This window comes from Aspergillus brunneoviolaceus, assembly GCF_003184695.1.
Source record: "Aspergillus brunneoviolaceus CBS 621.78 unplaced genomic scaffold BO95scaffold_26, whole genome shotgun sequence".
Classification (NCBI taxonomy): domain Eukaryota; kingdom Fungi; phylum Ascomycota; class Eurotiomycetes; order Eurotiales; family Aspergillaceae; genus Aspergillus; species Aspergillus brunneoviolaceus.
Genome location: NW_020290756.1, coordinates 1931 through 17634, shown reverse-complemented (window position 1 = coordinate 17634; position 15704 = coordinate 1931). Strand labels below are relative to the sequence as shown.

At 38.6% G+C, this 15704-nt stretch overlaps 5 protein-coding genes across 5 annotated transcripts; 3 read left to right on the top strand and 2 right to left on the bottom strand.

Moving 5' to 3' along the window:
• Positions 1-173: 173 nt before the first annotated feature.
• BO95DRAFT_494325 (uncharacterized protein) lies at positions 174-962 on the top strand. Its single transcript, XM_025590784.1, has 2 exons — positions 174-726; positions 784-962. Exons 1-2 carry the CDS (start codon positions 558-560, stop codon positions 930-932), a joined length of 318 nt encoding a protein of 105 aa, XP_025443152.1. The 5' UTR covers positions 174-557; the 3' UTR covers positions 933-962.
• BO95DRAFT_494299 (MDR family MFS transporter) lies at positions 855-3179 on the bottom strand (the record flags this gene model as incomplete). The annotated part of the gene is made up of 6 exons (XM_025590783.1): positions 855-1440; positions 1507-1924; positions 1986-2297; positions 2368-2669; positions 2805-2904; positions 2958-3179. 6 exons carry the CDS (start codon positions 3177-3179, stop codon positions 1322-1324), a joined length of 1473 nt encoding a protein of 490 aa, XP_025443151.1. The 3' UTR covers positions 855-1321.
• A 611-nt stretch (positions 3180-3790) lies between these two features.
• Positions 3791-5806, top strand: BO95DRAFT_452375 (putative Zn(II)2Cys6 transcription factor; the record flags this gene model as incomplete). The annotated part of the gene is made up of 2 exons (XM_025588145.1): positions 3791-5349; positions 5398-5806. 2 exons carry the CDS (start codon positions 3791-3793, stop codon positions 5804-5806), a joined length of 1968 nt encoding a protein of 655 aa, XP_025443150.1.
• Positions 5807-6054: 248 nt separating this feature from the next.
• Positions 6055-7542, bottom strand: BO95DRAFT_452374 (epoxide hydrolase; the record flags this gene model as incomplete). Its single annotated transcript, XM_025588144.1, has 7 exons — positions 6055-6237; positions 6297-6587; positions 6646-6849; positions 6904-7000; positions 7073-7111; positions 7168-7469; positions 7519-7542. 7 exons carry the CDS (start codon positions 7540-7542, stop codon positions 6055-6057), a joined length of 1140 nt encoding a protein of 379 aa, XP_025443149.1.
• A 458-nt stretch (positions 7543-8000) lies between these two features.
• Positions 8001-9979, top strand: BO95DRAFT_411533 (amino acid transporter). Its single transcript, XM_025584213.1, has 3 exons — positions 8001-8203; positions 8260-8519; positions 8574-9979. The coding sequence occupies exons 1-3, from the start codon at positions 8049-8051 to the stop codon at positions 9725-9727; spliced, it is 1569 nt and encodes a 522-aa protein (XP_025443148.1). The 5' UTR covers positions 8001-8048; the 3' UTR covers positions 9728-9979.
• The last annotated feature ends 5725 nt before the right edge of the window (positions 9980-15704 follow it).

Here is a 15704-nt window from a genome sequence, read left to right as displayed (position 1 = left end):
GCATCCGATCATGATGAGGTATGTCCGGAAGTATCCAAATGAGGTCAAATCAGGCCATCTCTAGGGTCTCACTGCCCTGCAATTTCTCGTCCAACTTCCATCACCATCAGTTCTCTGCATACACGTGGCACTCGCAATAATACATCATGCCAGACGAGATCTCAAAATGTGCTCCATCTCCAGCCAGGGAGTGTCCCCTCGAGACCCTGGATCCAGATGGGGACGCGGTACTACTGATCACCGGTGCAGCTTCGGGCCGATTCCTGGTCTCATCAAAAATCCTGATTCTCGCCTCGCCCGTCTTTGCAAAACTCTTTACATCGGGGTTCCGCGAGGGGAACCAGATGAAGAATTCGACTCGTCCGACCCTAACTCTACCTGAGGATAGCCCGGGCGCGATGAGGACGATTCTACAAGCTCTTCATCTCTAAGGGTCTGAAGTTGGGGATTCTAGGAGTGCGAAGCAGCTGGCCGTCATCGCTGTTCTTTCTGACAAGTTCGACTGCAACAGTGCTCTCCGGCCTTGGATCTTGAACTGGCTTGGCGGGTTTTCTCATATGGAGACGCCAGAGGATCATGGCTATCTTCTTCTCGCTACGTATCTCTTTCATTGCGAAGACCATTATGCCATACTTTATATCCAGGCTCAAATTTACTTTCCTCCCCGGTTTTCCGACATCTGGGAGGAGGCAGACCTTCTGGATCTGCTTCCGTCAAGTGTTTGTAGTAGGTTCTCCACACCAAGACAATGGCAGATAATCTGAGAGGTAAAATGTAATCTAGACCACCACATACACCAACAGCTACGGGCCATCCACGAACAACTTCAAGAGGGCGAGGTAGTGCTTGCTAGTTGTCGGAGATCCTTCACACTGAATAACAACTTATGCACACGGTGCGATAGCACTTACCCGGCGGGTAAGATGTTTTGAACCAATTGCCCTGCCGAACGGTTGGAGAGAGAGTGTACACGAGCTTTACGAGTAACACACTACTTCAAAGAGCTAAGAGACTGCGGGCTCTGGCCATCACTGGGCCCTTTCGAAAATTTCTCAGTAGCTGAGATCGAGAGGCGCATCTTGCAAATGAAGAACAACTGTAGCCACCAGTGTGACGGAGCCCCCTGCTCCCTCCGACTGCAGGTGGACAAGTTGGTGGATGCCATTGAGCAGGCGATTGCTCAGACTACTGCGTTGGTCTGGCGGCCAATCCATCTTTCATCGCCTGAATGCGAGCCCGCTCGTTGCTCTACTGATAAAATTGAATACCCCGTGACACAGACAGCGTGATATATGGGTCTCGCAATGTAACTGATTCCATGTCAGAGCCAAATAATATCTGAGAATGCAATGTTTATCTTATCGAAAGGGTATGTCTGTTGTAGAAATAAAGCGGATTGTGCGGCGGACAGGAAGAAAGACCCGCCGATGGTCACGAAGACTACCGGTGGGAATCAGCCGACCGTTCTCGATAGACATTGTCGCGTGAAGAAAGGAGATGACTTACAATTCACAATAGACGCCACTTGCGACATGTCCTCGGGTGCCGCATGGACCTGTGCGTTGGAAAGAGCGACCTGAAATGTCCACCCAATCGGAAATCCCACCAGGATCTGATACCCAATCCACTGGCCAGTCGAAGTGTGGGTGCCCATGGTATAAAAGAGCCCGCACCCGATGGTTCCTATCGCGCCGCCAATCACCCAGAATAAAGGCACGATGCCGATCTTGGATAGTGCAACCCCTTGGACAATGGCGGCAATCGTCAAGGGAATGATGAGGGCAAGCATCTTGACCCCGGATCCGATGGGACTACTGTTGTAGACACTTTGGAAGTAGATGGGGAGATAATACAAGACTGTGAAGTACGCGCCACCGAAAAAGAACATGAAGATGGAACCGACAAAGATGTAGCGTTGCATGAACTACCCCCACCCCGGCAATTAGATCACCTGCAAGCCACGACGCATCTGGACTGTGACTTACCAGTCGCGGAACTATCATTCCATGCTCTCTTTGGTAGATTTCCCATGCGACGAAGACCCCCAGAATGAGAACGAAACCGACCAGCAAGCCGACCACGACGCTACTCTTCCAGGAATGTGTTTGACCACCATACTGCAGTGCTAAGATATATGAGATGATCAACCCCATCACGAGAACGGCACCGACAAAGTCCATGTGCAACAACTTTTCGCGCAGAGTGGCTCGCGCGGGCATTGCATTGGCCGGGGCCTGGAAGAATACGAGGATAATCACCGCCGCAAACCCCCCAATGGGTAGGTTAACGTAGAAGCACTAGAACGGGGTCAGCAATCAGAAGGGAAACTGGAGGCAAGATTCATGACCCTACCCAGCGCCATGTCACCTGATCGGTAAAGGCGCCTCCGATAAGGGGACTGAGAACCGCAGCGATTCCGTATGTGGCGCCGGTATACCCTAATAACTGCGGACGCTTTTCAGGAGGGGCGGCAAATCCAAGTATGCTGAAGATTCCCACCGTCACCCCAGCTCCGCCCAACCCTGCAATTGCCCGGCCCACTATCAGAGCTGTGGGATCTGGGGCGACTCCACAAAGGAGGCTTCCCAGCTCAAAAATGAACAAGCCGATAAGGGACCAAAGTTTGATGGGAAGGAACTTATAGACCTTTCCCCAGGTCGATTGGAACCCTTGAAAGTATTAGCCGTCAAAGTGCGTCAAAATGTTGCGACCAATCCTTGAGAACGGTCTATAGATCAAGAAAAAGTTCATGGTCTCTGCGGACTGTCAGCTTGGCGTGGGCAACTCGCACCGTCATCACACACCACCGCCAAAGGTCATGAAGTATACCGCTCCGTACCATGAAACCTTGTTCAGGCCATGGAATTGATCGGTGATTTTAGGGATAGCAGTTCCAAGAATGGTCTAGCACCAATCTCAATTAGCTCTGCCCTGCGTCATGAGGCCTGTCAACGCACGTTATCAAGAGACACCAGAAACATGGCCAGCAGGAGTGAGAGAACAATGGCAGCCAAGCGAGTACCGTGCGGGTAGCCCTCATTGACCGGGGCTTGCGCGTCGATGGCTTGGAATTTGGTGGCACTGGGTGTAGAGAGTGATGCCACTGTCGTGTTCGACCCCGGTGAAGAGTCTTGGGTGCCCGTTGGCTTTTGTGGTGCGAAAGGTGTGCGCTCTGTCATCGTGATGCTTGTGTGGAAATTGGACTTAGCTTACGCACCAAGACAAAACCCACGAGATTTATGTGAATGTAGTCTCCCTGCTATATGACCTAATTTGGCTTCGGTAAGCAGATACCTCGTCCGAATCTCTCTAAATCCACCGTTTGTCAGCCGCGTCGGCCGAACACGAGCACCCCCTTAGGAATGCAGAAATTCCTACAGTTGATCCCGTAACCTCTCATCGTGTCTTTTAAAGTAGGGCGTGTCCAGTGAGGAGATTATACGGCTTGAAACTACCCCTAGTTTCATGGGGAACGACTGCTATAACTCTCGGGGACGGGATTTGATTATGCATACATGCGGAGCAGCGATGCTATTCCGATACCATTGCCGTTGGAATCTGCGGACTGCATTCGGACCGAGGGTCTTGTCGCACGACTTCGCTTACTATGAGTGTATCATATCTGTCATATAGACCATCTAACCATATAATATCAAGACCGATTCGGCCGAACTCGCAGGGGCGGGGGTGATGAGTCAGCCACTTCGGCCGAACCCTCGTTATCTCTCGCTCTCTCCTCCTCTCCTCTCCTTCTCAACACATTCCTTCTCTAACTATAACGACTGCCAGAATGAGTGCGGCTTTGGACGAAAGTGCAGCAAAGCGGAGGAAGGTGCGGAAAGGAACTCACTGTTGCCGAGAGTGCCGTCGAAGAAAAGTCAAATGCACTTTTGCTGCCCCGGACGATGATAGCTGTATCTCATGCGGCCGCCGGGGCACCAATTGTGTCAGTCAATTTGCTCTGCAATCGCCAGACCTGGTCCTAACCCCGGGCCTATCACCACACTCCGATCACGCGAGAACTGCCACACAGACTACAAGACATTCAAAGATTACCCAAGCTCTTCTGCGTGCGCTTCCCTCTTCAAGAGAGGTCGAGATTCTGCTAGGAAAGGTCTCGAGACTTTCCACTTTGTGCTATCAGTCCGGCTTCAAATTAAAAAGCTCGTCGCTCCAAAACCTGCCACTGGAACAAATTGTAATTCCCAGCTTACAACACCCAGAAGCCCATCCGGTCTTGCTAGCAAGGCAAATGCTACTTCTAGCAGCAGCATTGCAGCATATTTCTCCCACTGAGGTTATCTCGGGTCTTGATCAACATCACCATGTCATCATGGAGGAACTCGCGGAGTCGGCCATTGCCATGGTTACTACTAATGACCGCTTGATGGGTACATTGGAAGGTCTGGAAAACATCATTCTAGAGGGATTCTTTCATATAGACAGCGGAAACATTCGGCGTGCCTGGTTAGCAATCCGTCGTGCTGCCAACACGGCGCAACTCTTGGGGTTGCATCAACCCGGTCATTATCGCTTCAAGAAGACCAACGACAAGAACGACCTCGACCCCAATGTCATGTGGATTTGTATCATCTCCGTGGAGCGTGTCTTGTCCTTGCTGTTGGGCCTACCCACGAGTACTGTCGGGACAAGCCCCACAACGTCAGGAAGCAAGAATTCTTCGCAGACGAGTGGCAATCTGTCATCACTAATCATGCAGATCACAGTCAGGATTCTGGAACGAAATCAGGTCAGAGTCCCCCAACAGGCTCAGGGAATGACGCGGGACATCGATCGAGAACTCATTAGGATGACCGAGCAATTGCCCTCCTCGTTCTGGCAGCCACTTGCTTTCGCAGGTCTAGAAGTCGATTCAGTGGAGGCATTTTGCGAAACCCGGCGAGCATGGGACCACATGTGTTACTATACCGTGGTCAACCAACTTCATTTACCGTACATGTTGTGCCAGAGCCAAACCGCCGATGTGGTTTACTCGGGAATCGCGTGTGCGAATGCTAGCCGCGAGATATTGACTCGCGAGATAGCAATCCGTACCCTCAACCCAATAACCGCCTGTTGTCGGATAGGCGACTTCATGGCGCTGATTGCTGGAATGACTTTGATCCTCGCACACCTCGCAAGTCATGGCCAGACGGAGGTCAATAGGCTGCTCGCACACCAGCGATCGAGCGATAGGGCCACCGTGGAGCGGGCTCTAGAATGCATGCAGTCCATGTCAGAGTTACACGAGGATGTCCTCGCCGCAGAATGTGCTGCTTTGCTGAAGGATCTGTTGTTCATTGAAGCCAGGGCAGCACGAGGATACAAGACCGACGCAGGCGAGACACAGTCGTCGGAATATCAGCCGACCGATAATCCTAACGCGTTAGTCATCAGAGTGCCATATCTCGGTGCGATCAGAATTGCACCTGAAGGCATCACATCTGTGCCATATTCCAAAACAGGGCAAGATCAAGGCCATCACGCAGGAGTCACGATTGGAGGCATTGGGTCGATTCAAATTGAACCTTCCACGGTTCCTGGCCAATCTTCAGTCAATAGCACGTCATATGTCCCACCACAAGGAGCTAGAACACAGGCCCCAAGTGATTCTTTGCCGCAACAACATACTACGCAGCTTTTGCCCGGAAGAATCCCCGATGAGGTAACGGAGAAAGATCACATGTTCCCGGATGCGGCCGCCAGCATCGACGATTGGGTCTTCCAAGGTTTTGATACTGCCTTCTTTGACGTGCTTATGCGCGGAGCAGAAGACGCGCAGTTCGATGACGGCAGGATCGATTAGAGGATGCTGATTCGACCAATTAGAGGGTGGTCCACATTTGTGCCCCTTCTACCTATACTGGCGTGTAATGCACTTTCTCGACAGGGAATCATACAAAGGGTTTGAAGTTCGGAACCTGTACGAGTCAGACCATAGTTCTAGCGACCGAGCCGCGAAGACGCAGATTAATCTCAGCCCGGGCTTCGAAAGAAGTATGGATTGGGCAATCAATGAAGATGGCCATGCATGTTCCTTGGAATTATTGCAATCTAGGTGATGGGCGACTTTCTTCTACCACCGAATACCGGTCCGTCCTCTCGGTAGAATTCCGCTACGTCGTCCACCAGCGCCTGGGGACATTCCCAGGCAGCAAAATGACCACCACGTCTGTGATGTCTCCAGAATTGGACGTTGCACGCTTCCTCCACCCAGTCTCGTGGTGCAACCCACAGCTATACACCATCATGTCAGTCACCCATTACATCGATCTACAAGAGGGGGAGCGGCTCACCTCCTTGGGAAAGACAGAGGCGCCGACAGGCTGACAAATATATTGGCCGAGCATACTATCCGGGCTCGCGTTCAACACAGCAGACGCCTCTTTATAGATCTGCATGGCCGCACTGGGACTTCCCTGATAGTGAATGAGTGACCAGTGGATGAGCTCGTCGGGTGTCCAAGGATACTCATCCGTCCATGCGCTCAGCTTGCCGACAAACCAGGCCAGAATAGCCACCGGTGAATCATGCAAGGCATATCCCAGTGTGACTGGCTTAGTCTCTTGGATGCGTTGATAGCCTCTCTGGTCAAATCTGAATGAGTAGACAGGTTCTGTGGAATACAGGATGATCGGATCTCACCTCTTCGGTCGAAAACCAATGTGTCCGCTCCAAGTTGCAGATTTCTTGCTCGCTATACTCATTTCGGCTGTATCTGGCGTACTTTTCCGGTGACTTATGCTCATCCGGGGGCAAGGCCAGCAACATATTGATGTGGATGGCCCGCACTGCGTTGGAGTGGTTCAGCGCCATGTAGCGCACAATCGATGAGCCCCAATCACCCCCCTGCATGCCTCAGAAATTTCCATATCTAAGAACTACCGACTCCACGATACGTACCTGGCACACATATTGGTGGTATCCAAGTTTTTTCATCAAGCGGGCTAGACATTCTGCGTGTTGCTCGAGACCGAAACCGCTCTTCTTCGTGTAAGAGCTGAAACCGTACCCGGGCAGCGACGGCGCCACCACATGAAATGCCTGCTAGCCCTCCTTTAGCTCGGTCAACAATAGAATAATTTTGCAGGCTTCTAGAAAGGACCCAGGCCTGTGTGGTGCATGTTAGTTCGGAACGCTAGGATCCCTCATAGAAGTTGAACCCACCAGCCGTGGACAAAGATCAATGGTATAGCCCCGGGTCTTGAAGATCGATGGTGAAGAAAATGAAGGTTAATATCCTCAAACCCACTTACTGGGAGGGGAGTCAGAAAGTGGTGAAAGGAGTTGTTGACATAGGCCTCGAACTTGCGCCAGTCGTACTCATCGCGCCAGTATTCCACCAGTCTTTTGAAATTGGCATGTCCTATCTCAAGGTCATTCCACTCCACCTCTGCCATGCCCTCATCTAGCCGAGCGTATTGCAGTTTTATCTTGATCTCCTCTAATAGACGATCGGGGAGGTGGACCTGGGGCACTTTTAGCTATGCCCATTTCCAAGGGGATCAGATAGCATACACTGTGATTTGCAATATCTGACATTGTTCTGCTCTCCTCGGGGTCGACGAAACCTGGCGGAATTGACTGCTGTGCTCAGAGGGGAGTCGAACAACCCAAGGAGGGAAGGTAGATAGATTATACATCAACGCATGCCAAGCATGATGACGTAGAGATGAGGCACATACTGGATGTAACCGGTAGTGCACATAGATTATCGTGACTACCATGAGTGAGAGTGGTGATTGATCTACATGTGGAATGTGTCACATATTATGAGATGCAAAGCGCCTCTGTCAGTCCTGTCTAACCAGGCCACCAGGCAACACTATAGTAATGAATGCACTTGAGATAGGGAGGCAGTTGCAGCGTTTGCACCATTTGCATGGTTTGCAGGCTGGGCAAAGTGGATACTGCCCAGGCGGTCAGGTGGTCAGGTTGGCCGCTGGCTCTTGTTTCTCCCCCTTCATCAACACCAACCATTGTTGAACACTCTCCTCTAACCTACCTCAGGCTAAGGCTATTACCCTTCCCACCTTCCACCTCGCCTGATGGATAGTTCCAGCCGTACTGGAGTCATCGACTCGGAAAGTGCTCTGCTTCTTCCATCCGGCGATTTTTTCGATCCCGATGGATTGCGTGCAGAGCCCAGGGAGGAAGCAACCCCTCGTCGCCATTTGGGGATCTGGTCCACCGCCTTCTTGATGTAAGGCTACCAGGCAACAAGGCAACAAGCCCCCCCCACTGACTGAATCGAACCAGTACCAATCGAATGATCGGAACGGCCATTTTTTCCACCCCTTCGGCCATCGCTGCCAGTGTGAGAAGTGCTGGAGCCGCTTTGGCACTCTGGACGGCCGGGTTCCTGCTATCCCTCTGTGGGCTGATGATCTGGCTGGAATTGGCCTCCTTGCTTCCTCGCAGCGGTGGGGAAAAGGTCTATCTGAACGCCGCCTATCCCCGTCCACCCTTGCTAGCAACCACCATTTATGCCGCGCATGTGATCGGTCTCGGCTTCACCGGTACTACTGTCTCCGGCTCTCTCAACTAGCTGACTTTGTTGTTGACTGCCACAGGCATTGGGAGTATCGCGATAGCCGAGAATCTCCTGCTAGCCGTGCAAGGCACTGCAGGTGAATGGATGAAACGCGGTCTTGCAATTGCAGTGATGACGACTATCGCTGTCTTGCACATCAAGGCGAGTACTCTCGCGGTGCGACTGATGAATGTTATGGCCTCTGCCAAGATAGTGGTGCTGGTCTTGATTATCGCCACTGGCCTACGAGTGGTTTCAACGGACCAACCCAAGGACCACCGGCCGGGCGCAAGCTTCGATCATCCTTTTGCTGGCTCTTCCACTCGGATTTACGACTATACTACCGCACTATTTAAGATTCTGGCCACGTATCAAGGATGGTCAAATGCCGCCTACGTTCTCGACGAGGTTCAGAATCCGCGGCGCACGCTGAAAATCGCCAGTTTCCTCGGTGTGGGCTCGGTCGGGATTCTGTATATCTTAGTCAATGCGGCCTACTTTAGCGCGGCTTCCCCCGAAGAACTCAGTAAAACGGGTGTCACCGTGGTCGCACTGTTGGTCGGGAAAGTCTGGGGAGAAACAGCGCAATGGTGTACAGCCCTTGTGGCCGCGCTCTCATCCTTTGGGAGTCTCCTGACCGCATCCTTCTCCATGTCGCGGGTTATCCAAGCTTTGGCCCGCGAGGGTGTTCTGCCTTTTGCTTCCTTCTTCGCAAGCAGCACCTCGTCGGCAACTCCAAAGGGTGCCTTTCTGGCACTGTTCATGGGTTCCGCCGTGATGATCCTCTCAGTCCCCTTCGGAGACGCATATAGCTTCCTCCTGGATGTCGGTCAGTACGCATTTTCGATCATATATCTGGCGGTGGTACTGGGACTCTTCATCATCCGCAAGCGTCTGGCCTGTCCGCAACGGACATTTCGTGTGTGGACGACTGTGGCGGTTGTCTTCCTCGCCACGCAGATATTTCTTGTGTTGTCGCCTTTCCTAAACCGCGAGCACACCAGTGACACTAGTCTTCCATTCTGGTTGATGCCAACGGTTGCAATCCTGGCTCTATCCAGTGGTTGGGCGTATTGGTATGGATGGTGGGTGCTTTTCCCTCGGATAAGAGGGTTTGTCTGGAAGAGCAAAGAGACAGTTTCGTCCGATGGTACTCGCGTGGTGGCGTGGATAAGACAAAGCCATGATGATTAGACTTTGGACGTATTCACTAGAAATGAAGGTGCAAGGTTTTCCCGCTTTGCTGACCTGCAAGCGTCAAGATGATGAACCCCGGACGTCCAGTTCTCGCACCTGGCTGTTCTCACCACTCTATTCTAGAAGGGTTGGCCCATTGAAGGTTGAATATGATTAGAGCGGGGCTTTCTGCTTTAATTTAATTAGCTGGCTGAGCAGCTGAGAAGATTTTAATATTATTAATTTTATATATAAAGCAGTATTATACAGAGAAAAAATAAGATAATAAAAATTTAATAGATAATATAAAATATATCTAAGTATCTATTTTTGAGCTTATAGCATAATTAGAAAATATTTAAAGATTTTATAATTATTTTAGATTTTAGGATTTTTTTGTTGGGGGTCTTTTAGCTGTAACTAATTCTTAAATTCTTCTACCAAATATCTTTTAAAAAATTTAGGGTAACCTATTCTAGAAGGATTGGCCCATTAAAGATTAAATATAATTAGAATAGGACTTTTTGTTTTAATTTAATTAGCTGGCTGAGCAGCTAAGAAGATTTTAATATTATTAATTTTATATATAAAGTAGTATTATATAAAGAAAAAATAAGATAATAAAAATTTAATAGATAATATAAAATATACTAAAGTATCTATTAGTAAACTAATAATATAATTAAAAAATATTTAAAGATTTTATAATTATTTTAAATTTTAGGGTTTTATTATTAAAAGTTTTTTAGTTATAATTAATTCTTAAATCCTTCTACTAAATATTTTTTTAAAATTTAGAATAATCTATTTTAATTTTTAATTAGTTTGATTTAATCTAAATCCATAATCTATTATAAAAAACCTGTTTTTAGAAAAATTAAATTTTATTTAGTTATTATTTGTAAGTAATACCGATATAATATTTAGCTTAAAAAATTATTTAATATTTTAAGTAATCTGTTTATTAGATCTTATATAAGCAAGTTATAAAAGTTCAGAATTAGATAATTTAATAGAATCTTACTTTTAATTCTAATTATATTAAGTTTTTCTATTAGCTTAGTTAACGAATCCCGGATATTTCTTTTTACTTAAATAGATTATACTGTTTTTAAGATTATAAATAATATGGTTATATTATTTATATACTAAACAGTATATATAATTATTAAAAAACTGTTTATAAATATATTCAGAACTTTTATTATAATCAGATCAGTTTATAAAAATATATAATTAATAAAACTAAGCTATAGTAGTTATATAAAATTATTAATTATTAATATTTATTTTTATTATAATTTAGATTTTATTATATTTATATTTAGAGGCTGATTAATTTTCTATCTAATTCTACTAAAAAAGCTAATTATATAATCAATACTATACTTTATATATAAAAACAAATCCAAAACTAGCAGAAAAACTAAACTATTTAAATAGATAAAATCTAAAATACTAATTTCTAGCTATATATAACTAGAGTGGATTAACCTGACTGTTATACCTTAATCTTAATCTGGCCATAACCTGGCGGTCAGATTAAGATATAAAAAAATTTTAACTATACAGTTATAATTAGATTAAGATATAACTATTATTTTAACTATTTATATCTACTGATTAGAAAAATTAAATATAATAAATAGATTAATAATCGTAGATTAATTAATAATATATATATATTTTTTTATATAAATAATATATAAAGTATAATATACTTTTAATTATAGTATAATAATATTCTTTAGATTTAGTTTATTTATTTAATATTATAATATAGTCTTAATTCTTCCGATTTATTTATTTAATCTATTTAATTTGTTTAACTTACTTAATCTGCTTAATTTATTTAATTTATTTAATCTACTTAGAGTGGCTAACAGCCAGGTCAGGTCAGGTTAATTAGAATTTTTATACCTGACTGCCAGGTTATAGCCAGGTTAAGAAAATTTTTATATCTGACTATAGTATAGCTAAAAAACAGGCAGTTAACTATCTTAATTATTTTTAATACTAAGATTCTTCTATTATATCTATTTAGATTTTAGTACAGTTAAGATATACTTAAATTAAATAGTTATTAATCTAATTATTTTAACTATTACTTAAAAGTATACAGAAATAAGCTTTTTAAATTAGAAAATAATAATTAAGAAAAATATTAGTATCTTTTTTATCTCTATTTAAAAAAATTAATTAAAAAATCCTAGTAGTATTAATAAAATTCAGCTTTTTATAAAACTATTACTTTTATAGTAAGAAATATATATAAATATATATAATTACAGCTCGGTTTGGGCTATATATTTTAATTATATTATATAATAACCGAAAAACTATATATTTATTATTAATTAGATTATTAAAAATAAATATATTATTTTTATTCTATTTTTCTTCTTTTTATTTCAGCTTAAATAGCCTATTATATTCTTATTTTCTATTTAAAAAAGTTAAATTATTTATATTATAAATTAAACTTAAAAAAAAATCTACTATTAAGTTACAAGCTGGCAGGTACAGGTAACAGTAAACAGAATAATAAAATAAATAATAAATTAATAATATTTTAATAACTTATTTTCTTATTCTTAACTAGCTATTTAGTTAGACTATTTTTAGATTTATAAATAAGACATAGCTTAAAAAACTATAAAAAGATTTAAAAATAAAAAGATTTTTAAACAGATTTAGAATTATATAATAGGCGGTTAAAAATAACAGATTTAACAGGTTAAATAGATTAAATAAATTAAGCAAATCAAGCAGGTTAAATAAATTAAGTAGATTAAGTAAATTAAGCAAGTTAAATAAATTAAATAAATTAAATAGATTAAATAAATTAAATAGATTAAACGGGTTAAATAGATTAAACAGATAAGTCGAAAGAATTAGAGCTATATTATAATATCTATATAATACTATTTATATAGTTTTTTTTAGCAACTGTATTTTCTAATAATTATCTAATTAAATACTAGATACTATATTTTTTAAAGGATTCTGTAAAAGCCTTTTCTAAGTTTTTTTTATTAATATAAAAATAATCTGACCGATTTAATTAATCTGATTTTTATAATTCTAAGCTTAAGATATAATTTTCTGTTTATTAGATTTTTTAAAATAAATAAGATACAGCAGATACTTTAGCTGTATTTAAAATATAATAAATTATATTTATATAAAAATATATTTTAAAGTAAAACAAACTATCTTTATAAAATTTTCTATTTTTATTTTTCTATATTTATGATTTATAGAATAGTCTTAGAATTATAAATTAATTATAATTATCTAGTTTATTTTTAGAGAATATTATCAAGTCTTTTTCTTTTATTTTTTAGATTTTTATAAACTATAATAATATTCTAATTAAAATAAGCTTTTTAAACTAGATTTTTTTTTTTTAAATCTTTAGATTACGCGCGTCGCGAAGAATCAGAAGATTATTTTATATTTAACTTATAAAAAAAAACTCTTTATTTTCTAGAATTAATAATAGAAGATAATCTTTTCTAAAATCTATATATAAACTTAAAAACCGCTATTTTACTTTAGTTAAAAAAAGATATTAATAATATAAAACAGTTTTTAGAAAAATATATTATTTTTTAATAGAATTTTTTATATTTATTATATTATATGTTTTTATATCTTACAACACCCGGAAATTAAAAACTTAAAAACTAGTTTTATAAGCTACTATTTTTATAAGAATTATAAAAAAAAAATATTATTAGTAGTATCTAAGTAAATAATCAGTTAGATATTAAATAAAAAACTATTATAGATATTTATTTATTTTTGAAAAATAAATTTTTTTTAATTATTATTTTCTCTAGGCCTCTGCAGCCTATAATAAATAGAATTTTTAAAATTAAATTTTATACTTTATAATTACCTATTATTTATTATTTCGAACTATTAAGTATATTTAATTTAAATAAATAATTAATTTTATAGCTTTATTTTTCTACTAAAAATTAAGTTCTTTTAATTAAGTATAAATTAAAGAATATTTTTTAGAGTTATTAAAAAATATATATATACAGCTGTTATTAAAGTTTTTAAATATTAAATAAATATTAATTATAATAAACTACTAGACCAGTTCTAATTAGAAAGTATTTCTTATTTTAACTAAATATTTTTTAATAGAAGATATAGATTATTATAAAATTCTACTAGACTTTCGACTAATATTTAAATCTTATATTAGTAAGAATCTAGCTATAATTATTTTATTAGTTTTATATAAATATAATCTATTTTATTAGTTATTAGATATAATAACTAATAATACTAGTAATAATAGTTTAATATTTAGTATAATTTTATCTAAACTTTAGACTTAGTTTAGCTAGAATATTTAATTTTATAATATTTTATTCTATTCCGATCTTATAATAATTATTTAAAACTAATATTATATATTCTATTTTACTTATATAATTTAGCTTATAGTTAATATTTTTTTATAAAAACTTCGGATTAAAGCCTCAAACAGTACTGTTAAATATATATAAAAAATTTATAATAAAAGTTTTAAAACCTTTTCTAGTATTTTAAAAACTTTTAAAAAAATATATTCTAAAAGCTATTTATAAAAAACTAATATAAAAAACTTTTATTATTTATAATAAAAACTGTTTAGATTAGTCTTTTATAAACAGGTTCTAAAAATCTTTTTTTAATAATAGTTAATTTTACTAATTCTTAATTATAGATTTAGAAGATTATATAATTTATAAATATAAGCTTTTAATATTATAAAAAATTCTAGTTTATTTAACAACTTAAATTAGACTTAGTTTACTATTTTTTTTTTAATTATAAAACTTGCTGAAACTTAATCTATTTTATAATTCGCCGGATACTTAATTTTTATTAAATAATTAAGAGTTTTGTTTAGTATTATAATTATAATAATATTAATTATCTTTATTTTATTATAATTAAATAAAAATAGATAGAGTATCTTCTTGAGTTTCTATATTTTTTTTTTTTTATATTCTATTTATTTAAAAACAGTAGGCCTATTATTTACAAAATCTATAATATCTATAATAATCTTTTTAATTATCTAGATTATTTAATTAATTAACTGGTAAAAAAGCAGGTATTTTAAAAAAAGAAGATTTTTAAAAACTTGTAGAATATATATTAAAAGCTCTAAAAATACTACTATTATATTTATTAAATAAAAAATTATATTTATATAATTACAACTGTTCTAGATCTGATATTAAAATCTAAGAAGTTTAAAAAGAATATCTGGCTAAATAATAATACTAACTAATATTATAAATATTAAACTGTTTTTAAAAAAATGTTTTATTTTTATTATAGTTAGAATCCGGTTATTAATATACTATTAACTATCTTCGGATTATTATTAGATCTGGATAAAACTTTTTATAATATTTTTAAATATTAAAGACTTTTACTAGCAGCCGAAATAATTGAAGAACTTAAAATATATTTAAATATTAAAAATATATAGCTTATAAAAATATTTTTAATTAAACTAATATTATTCTAAATATTATAAAATATATTAATATTCTTACTTACTAAAAGTTCTGCTGTAATTAGTTTTTTATTTTTTATTAAATAATTAAAGATTTTCTCTCGGTTGCTACTAATAATATTAATATTAAATATTTATTTAATAATTCTTAAGATATCTGCTACTATCGCCGGAACTGTCTTTATACTAATATAATTAAAATAGTAATATTTTAGATATATACTAATTATTTTACTATTAATAAAAAATACTAGAATATTTTTAATAATCTTAATCCGGATTTAATTATCTTTATATCTAAGAAGTAAGAGAAGAATAAAATAATTATTATTTTTTATATTAGTAAAAATAAAAATATAGATAATTTTAAAAATAATCTAAAAAATAGATTATTATTAGAAATAGAAGAGCTAGCTTTATCTAAATCTTTAAATATTATATATATTTAAATAAAAATAAAGA

Bases quoted from the DNA above. Each gene is read 5' to 3' on its own strand.
- BO95DRAFT_494325 (XM_025590784.1), top strand. From the start codon at position 558: ATGGAGACGCCAGAGGATCATGGCTATCTTCTTCTCGCTACGTATCTC. The intron at 727-783 runs GTAGGTTCTCCA...AATGTAATCTAG, and splicing joins GCTTCCGTCAAGTGTTTGTA to ACCACCACATACACCAACAG.
- BO95DRAFT_411533 (XM_025584213.1), top strand. From the start codon at position 8,049: ATGGATAGTTCCAGCCGTACTGGAGTCATCGACTCGGAAAGTGCTCTG. The intron at 8,204-8,259 runs GTAAGGCTACCA...GAATCGAACCAG, and splicing joins TGGTCCACCGCCTTCTTGAT to TACCAATCGAATGATCGGAA. The intron at 8,520-8,573 runs GTACTACTGTCT...TGACTGCCACAG, and splicing joins GATCGGTCTCGGCTTCACCG to GCATTGGGAGTATCGCGATA.